At 40.7% G+C, this 8,026-nt stretch overlaps 1 protein-coding gene across 1 annotated transcript; it reads left to right on the forward strand.

Annotated features, from left to right (window-relative positions):
• Positions 1–469: 469 nt before the first annotated feature.
• Positions 470–8,019, forward strand: hadhab (hydroxyacyl-CoA dehydrogenase trifunctional multienzyme complex subunit alpha b). Its single transcript, XM_020098045.2, has 20 exons — positions 470–644; positions 1,636–1,677; positions 1,790–1,860; positions 1,941–2,074; positions 2,222–2,360; positions 2,469–2,588; positions 3,839–3,941; positions 4,087–4,209; positions 4,312–4,430; positions 4,614–4,670; positions 4,763–4,872; positions 5,065–5,199; positions 5,323–5,494; positions 5,586–5,672; positions 5,758–5,898; positions 6,137–6,205; positions 6,341–6,536; positions 6,658–6,772; positions 6,967–7,112; positions 7,261–8,019. The coding sequence occupies exons 1-20, from the start codon at positions 578–580 to the stop codon at positions 7,404–7,406; spliced, it is 2,292 nt and encodes a 763-aa protein (XP_019953604.1). The 5' UTR covers positions 470–577; the 3' UTR covers positions 7,407–8,019.
• The last annotated feature ends 7 nt before the right edge of the window (positions 8,020–8,026 follow it).

Here is an 8,026-nt window from a genome sequence, read left to right on the forward strand (position 1 = left end):
ATAAAACAATTCTTGATGTATTTGACCTGTATCTGCCTCATTCGTTCCAAAGCTTGATTAATAACTCAATGCAAAGCCAAATAAAATAAAGTTGAATGGAACCTGATGCACTTACTTTATTATTTTATTTTTTATTCTAAGGTTAAAGTTTGATTTCGACCTCCGCCTTGTGGTAGCATGCTGCTATTGCTTTCATCTAGTCCAGTGAGTATTTTTACTGTACATTTAGACAGATTTAAAATCAGCATGAAAACCAGTTTTTAATGACATTATTATATTTTATTTAAATGACACATTCGACTTAAAACAAAACGAGGATTGTTCATCGTGTGTCATGTTGAGGAAGTGTTGGAATTTAGAAGCATTTTACTGTCCCTGAACGCCCAATGAGCCGTGACGTCGACAGACTCAGCCAATGGCGTGCGGGTATTTATGATGAGCGCCAATCAGCATCTGTTCCGATAGTTCCGGTTTGTGGGACGTAGCTCGGACTCCCCAGTCTCCTGACAGCACACTGACAGCGAGCTAGCCCGCTAGCTTCATATCCACCGACTGCTGACTGACCTCCTCTCCCAAGATGGCTGGTACCCGAGCCCTTGGTGTTCTCTCCGGATTCACATCGAGGAGATACGCCCTCCTCACAGGTACGAGCTGCCTCAAAGATAAAGATAACCCGCGGGTAGGAGGACACTGGAAGTCCTGGCTGGGCTACACGCCGTGGTTGATAATTAGCTTGTAGGAGTAGCTGTTAGCTTCGGGGGAATGTTGCACAGCAATGCGTGGCAGTGCTTCGTAAAACACTGTTCTTTTTCCCCCTCAACATATACACACACCCCAGTGAAAGTTTCAGCTGCAAAGTGAATGTGGAACTCTGTGTTTCAAGTGAGCAAACTTAAGTGTAAACGTGCTACATATGCTAGCTAGCTGGCTAACTCCGCTGGTCGCTGCGGAAATTCGTAAGTTCAGTCAGTGAAGAGGAGACTCGAAATGAAAGTTTTAAATCAGACTGTTGTGATCTCCTCTCGGGTGTAAGTGTCGTTTAAACAGTGATGTGACGGTGTGAGCAAGGTGGAGGGAGACTTGTGTCATTCATTAGCCTCTGTGATGGCAACTTTCTGTCTGCGGAGAATCTGGGTGAAGGGTCATGTTCCACTGGGTTGCATAGCATGGCTGAGATCGTTCGAGGTCACGGTTACTTTATGTGAGCGTCTCACATGCGTGTTGTGAGAGGACGTCCTGTCTGGGTGCAGTTGTTAGGGCCTCATGTGTGATATGTTGGAAAAGGTGGGGATCAGTTTGGAAATGTGCTACAGGTCGTGTGTCTTATAAAACAAGTCTGCACCTTATGGCCTAAAATGGCATCAGCACTTACAATTAATCTCAATCTCTTGATAAACATTTTACAAATCTGATGTAGATCAATTATGTGTTATACTTCCATACTGTGTTTACACAATGCATAAGCAATATATCGATATATATATTCAACTTTAGTAAAACTGCTAGTATCCTGAAGCCTACACTTAATACAACAATAAAATAAAAGTCTTTACATTAAAAACAGGCTATTATAAGACTTGTTAATTATATATGTTTAATCATGTTTTTTCACTCTGGATTTTTCTTTATCTACAGGCAATAACTTCCGCACCTTCTCTGTAGCTCCTGCCATGCTTGGTAATTCCAAAAATCTATACATATTTATATATTAAATATTTAAAAAAGTGGTCACCCTGTTCAGTGACACAATTCTTTCTCTCACTCCACATTATCTCTCCTCTATTTTTAGCCCGTACTCACGTGAACTATGAAGTCAAGGACGATGTTGCTGTTGTACGGATCAACGACCCAAGCTCAAAGGTGTGAGCTCTTTAAAAGTAAAGGTGACAGTTTTTACTGCTTGGATGATATGTGAACCTAATGGTCACCTCTCTGTCTAGGTCAACACCCTGTCAGTCCAGATGCAAAAGGAGATGGCGGAAGTAATGGATGAAGTGTGGGCCAACAATGCTGTTCAGAGTGCTGTCCTCATCTCCTCAAAGCCAGGATGCTTCATCGCAGGAGCAGATATTAAGTGAGACAAATCTCCTCATATCAACTCAAGTCATTTTCTGAAACAAAATTATAGTCTTTTGCACCATTAACATTAAGATCTCCAGTTTAGGTTTGTCACGTCTTTCATTTTCTGGATTCCTTTTCACACGCTCTACCTCTGCTACAGTATGATTCAGGCCTGCAATGATGCAGAAGAGGTCACCAAACTTTCTCAGGAAGGGCAGAAGATGTTCGAGCGGGTTGAAAAATCTCCAAAGCCCATTGTTGCTGCCATCAATGGTTCTTGCTTAGGCGGCGGCTTAGAGGTAAACAAGAACTTTTTGGCTACCAGCTACATCTTACAATATTGGAAATATTTGACGAGGACAATTGATCATAATGTCTTATCTAATGGGGTCAATTTTTTATTTCAGTTTGCCATTGCCTGCCAGTACAGAATTGCAACAAAGAGCAAGAAAACAGTTCTTGGTACTCCTGAGGTCATGCTGGGTCTTTTACCAGGAGCTGGTGGTACGCAGAGACTCCCCAAAATGGTTAGTGCAGAAATTCTATTCATATATTCTCTCAATTTGAAGAATATATGTGCACTGCTGTTTTCCTCCCTGTTTTGTTTGTTTACAGTCTACATAGACACGTAGACATGACATTTCGACCGCAGATGGTCAGCCTCAGTTGAAACATTTGAATTGCAATGTAAAATTAGATAATAAATAACTTGGAACAAAAAGCAGTGTGTGGGTATTCGTTTCTAGTGCAACTTTTACCCAGCACTTGCAAAAATATATGCTGCAAGATTCCCATATCCCACTGTCTCAAATACTTGCTTTGTAATGAAGTATAGAAACTGCACACAATGATTTGCACAGCTTGCACTGGAAATGACGGTGAAAACACAGCTACTGACCTAAATGCATATATTCATGTCGCCCAGGGGCTTGTAGTATCACACGCTCTACTATGTTTTCTGAGCGGCCTCCGCCTTTTTTACACAAGAATCTATGGAAAGTGACTTTAGAACTTTGCACAAGAGCCGATTGCCAGCCAAACAGCCAGTCCCAACTCTGACATCAGTGTGGCATGTTTTGTCAAAGTGAGGTGGTCAATAAATAAATAAAAAATTATGAAGATCCAATGATTCTTAATTGAAAAAAGCTCTGATAAATCAGAAATGGGTTTTAAGTATCAATAGCTATTTACAGATATTGAGGACTAAAACAGGCTGTGACTGAGGGGTAGAGTGGTTGTCCTTCAGCCAGTAGGTCGGTGGCTCAAATCCCAGCCCATGCCAAGTGTCCTTGGGCAAAATGCTGAACTCTAATGGCCCTTCATAGATGTTGAAAGCACTGGAAGTTGCTCTGGATAAAATGACATGTCATGTAACACACAAGAAGCCTACTTTGACTTGTAGTAATTCCCCACATGTTTACAATAGGTAAGGCAAACTCAACTCAGTCAGTGGCATATTTTTAAATGGTAAGTGAACACATCCTATTTAGCAGTAAATTGTGTGAGGATAAAGCCTGAAACGGCTCGGCCATAATGCAGTATAATCTGACTAATGCTCATAATTGGTTTAGGATGTTTACAAGCACCTTTATGACCGGCCACACAGATTATTTCCCCTCTCCTCACTTTGTCTGTGTCCACTTCTCAACAGTCATGAGTGTAACTGACTTCAGAAAATAAAAAATCACATTAGTGCATCTTTGAAATTATACACAGCCCAAAACTTTCTCTGTTTGGGAAGTTTAAGTTTACGCATGTTTTCTTTTATTATCTTTAGGTCGGTCTACCCAGTGCCTTTGACATGATGCTAACAGGAAGAAATATCCGAGCAGATAAAGCCAAGAAGATGGGGCTTGTCGACCAACTTGTAGATCCTCTAGGTAAAAGAAAATATCTTGACTTGCATGTAATAAAAAAAACTGGTTCTTTTAAAGTAAAAGTGCCTGTAGACATTTCAATCTTTGCTCAATATTGGACAGTGCATGAGTTGAAATGATTATCTTATAATCTCTGCTTGTGTTCTAGGACCTGGGCTAAAGAGTCCAGAAGAAAGAACAATAGACTACCTAGAAGAAGTTGCCATCGAATATGCCAGAGGAATCGTCAACAAGAAAATCCCTCTTCGCAAAGAGAAGGGCACGATGCAGAGTAAGTTGTGCTGCGTTCGACTTTCTTTTGTCACTTGAATGTGTTTAATTCTGTTTGGGGGAAATATAACTACATTTAAGAGTCGATGTTCTTTTGTCACAGAAATTCAAGACTACGTCATGAGCTTTGGTTTTGTGCGGAATCAAATTTACAAAACTGTCCAAGGAAAAGTTATGAAGCAGAGCAAGGGCCTGTATCCAGCACTCCCTAAAATAATTGATGTAAGTAAAAATTGTAAGCAACAATTTGTTTTACATATATTTGAAAATCAAGATGGCAGTGTGTCAGTGTGATAATTCACTGGTTTAGAAAATACTGTAGCGGACTCTCTTTTGTCATTTGAAATTAGTTTTAGTTTTAACAACTTATCAATAACTGTCACTTGTCGCTGCTTCCCCCATCAGTCTGTGAAAACTGGAGTTGAACAAGGACCGGTTGCTGGATATTTAGCAGAGTCTCAGGTAAGGTTTTTTGTTCCATATCACTTTCAAAGTTTGTATTCACAGAAGCTCATGGTGTAAGTGAATCTCACAAATTTCCATGGTTGTCACAGAATTTCGGGGAGTTGGCAAAAACCTCGGAATCAGCGGCTCTGATTGGTCTCTACCACGGCCAAGTTGCGTGCAAGAAGAACCGCTTTGGAGCTCCTCAAAAAGAAGTGAAGTAAGTGTGTGTCACAGAGCTTGAGTGTGATGTTGGACAATCAACACATGTGCAACTTGTGTTTGATGTTTCAGACCAGTTCGTTTGGTCGTAGTTGATATTTGGTTTTGAAGGAATACAAAGTTGACACTGATATTAAACAAGTATCTTGGTCTCCATTTCTTTTTGTGCGTCTTTGTTTTTCACCATTAGGACTCTTGCCATCTTGGGAGCAGGTCTAATGGGAGCAGGTATCGCTCAGGTGACGGTGGACAAAGGCGTGCACACAATCCTGAAGGACACCACTGTGGCTGGACTGGCCAGAGGAGAGCAGCAGGTTTACAAAGGGTCAGTTTTTTTCACACAGCTTGAAACAACTTGCCAGCAAAACATGATATTTCAAACAATCTTCAAACATGTTATAAAGTGTGTATTTATGTGGATAATTATTTTAATTTCATTCCTTTCAAGGCTCAATGACAAGACCAAGAAAAAGAACATCACATCGTTTCAGAGAGACTCCATATTGTCCGGCCTGACCGGCCAGTTGGACTACAAGGGCTTTGAGAACGCAGACATGGTTATTGAAGCTGTGTTTGAAGACATTAAGATCAAGCACGCAGTCCTGAAGGAGGTGGAGGCTGTAAGTGTGACTGAAAAGATGCTCAGTGGGCTTTTCTTACAATTAAACCCTAATCGTTAAATGAGTGTGACTTACAAACATTTGCCTGCAGGTCACCTCCCCTCACTGCATATTTGCCAGCAATACATCCGCTCTGCCCATCAAGGACATCGCTGCAGCCAGCAAGAGGCCAGATAAGGTTTGAACTTGGGAGCAGTGTGATTTAAAACTTTCTTCTAAATGAAAAACAAAAGCAATGATGCAGAGTGTTTTTTTATCTCCAGGTGATTGGAATGCACTACTTCTCTCCAGTCGACAAGATGCAGCTCCTTGAGATTATTAGCACTGATCAGACATCAAAGGACACCATAGCCTCAGCGGTGGCAGTCGGCCTGAAGCAGGGCAAAGTCATCATCGTTGTTGGGGTGAGTTTTAATGTCATGTTCTGTTTTTTGAGTATTCAAAAATTCATAGAAATCAGTTCAGTAGTTTTTAAATAATCCTGTTGACTAACAAACAAACTGCAATGAAAACTACTCCCACTATTACCTCCTTGGCAAGTGGCTGGAGAAGATTTTGGAAGAAGTTCAGCAGTATCTTAAATCATTTCCACAGTGCTTCACATGTGAGTTGCAGTAATGTATTACACTAATGTCTTTGTAGGATGGACCTGGATTCTATACCACACGGTGTTTGGCTCCAATGCTGGCGGAAGCTGTACGAGTACTTCAGGTAAACTACAATCTGTAGCTGTAGTACTGTAGTTTTTATGTGATAAGATGAACTGACGCAGCTTACTTAAACAAATCATATTCATTACAAATGATATACACACAGTATTCATGTATCCATTATGCACTCACACAGGAAGGGGTTGACCCCAAGAAGTTGGATGGACTCACCACGAGCTTCGGGTTCCCTGTGGGTGCAGCCACGCTGGCTGATGAAGTTGGTATTGACGTAGCCGCCCATGTGGCAGAGGATCTCGGCAAAGCCTTTGGCTCTCGCTTTGGTGGTGGAAATGTGGAGGTTCTGAAGACCATGGTGGAGATGGGATTTAATGGTATGGGTGGTCACAGTGAAGGACTTGATCATACTTTTAGTTGGATGAAGAACTTCTCTGGTAATTAATGTGAGCTTGTAATGTATGAATGTTTAATCCTCGCTTGTTATTTCTGCTCAAGGCCGCAAATCAGGGAAGGGTTGCTACGTCTACCAGCCAGGACTCAAAGTCAAAGAGGTCAACCCAGATATTGGAGAGATCCTTGAGAAATACAAGATAACACCAAATCCTGCTGTGTAAGTTGATGCTGAACAATGGCAGAAGTAACAAGAGACTAGAATGCCATTCAGTAGAGCAGATTCCTCTGCCAGTCCCCTCAAGCTCAATTTAGCTGCACCATCTAACACACTCAATACACCTATTAAGCTTTTAAAATATTACATTGGTCATTTTTTTACTTGTTTTACCATTGAGATACTTGTTTTTACAGTTCGTCGGACTCTGATGTGCAGTACAGGCTTGTTTCTCGATTTGTCAATGAGGCCGTGATGTGTTTGCAAGAGGGCATTTTGAACGGCCCTCTGGAAGGAGACATTGGGGCTGTGTTTGGACTGGGATTCCCTCCTTGTCTTGGAGGTCAGATTTCAACTTAAATCACGATCTGAGCAACTTAACAGTGTCTGTTTACTCAATATATGTCAATGGAAAGAGCATCACCCACCTTAATGAGTCTCCTACAATCATATATCCTATCTGATCTAATAAAATATTTTCCTGCTCTTAGGACCTTTCCGTTTCGTGGACACATTTGGCGCCGACAAGCTGGTGGAGAAGATGAGAAAGTACGAAGCTGTATACGGAAACCATTTTACTCCATGCCAACTTTTACTGGATCATGCAAAAGATTCCAGCAAGAGGTTTCACAAGTGACCGACTCACCACGTGTGCCAGTAGCGCTTAATAATAATAATAATGCATACATTTGATCCCATTGAGTGGAGGCCAACATTTTGAAAGTTCACACAGTGGCCAGTTTATTAGGTACAGGTAGCTAAGACTGATGTCATGAAGGTTATAAAATTCAGAAAGGTTCTGGTCATTTTGGTGCTGTATTGCAGTAACATAGATTAGATGTTTTTGTTATTTAGCTAAGTCTATAAGAGGGGTTAAAAAAGCCTCCGAAATGATCAGACAGTTTAATAAACACCTTCTATAACAACTCTGTTTACAGGACTATTAGTTTTATCTATATTTACCCAATAAACTGGCCACTGTGTATAATATCAGCAGAAATTGATGGTTTTATAATTTTCTTTATTGATTTACTTAATGGTGTATAGATCGAGGAGGAGCCTAATTATTCACACTGCGTATGTAAAGACACTATTGAGGCAAAAGAAATAAAACAATATTCTCCTACTGGGAAATACATTATTAATGAATGTAGACCAGCAAGTGTCTTTTTCTCTGTGTACATTAAAATATTTTCTGGCCTGTTTGAATGGTGATGTAAAAAAAATAAATCTTTTGTTATTGAACCATATTTTTGT

The sequence above is a fragment of the Paralichthys olivaceus genome, chromosome 12 (genome assembly GCF_024713975.1).
Source record: "Paralichthys olivaceus isolate ysfri-2021 chromosome 12, ASM2471397v2, whole genome shotgun sequence".
NCBI classification, from domain to species: Eukaryota; Metazoa; Chordata; class Actinopteri; order Pleuronectiformes; family Paralichthyidae; genus Paralichthys; species Paralichthys olivaceus.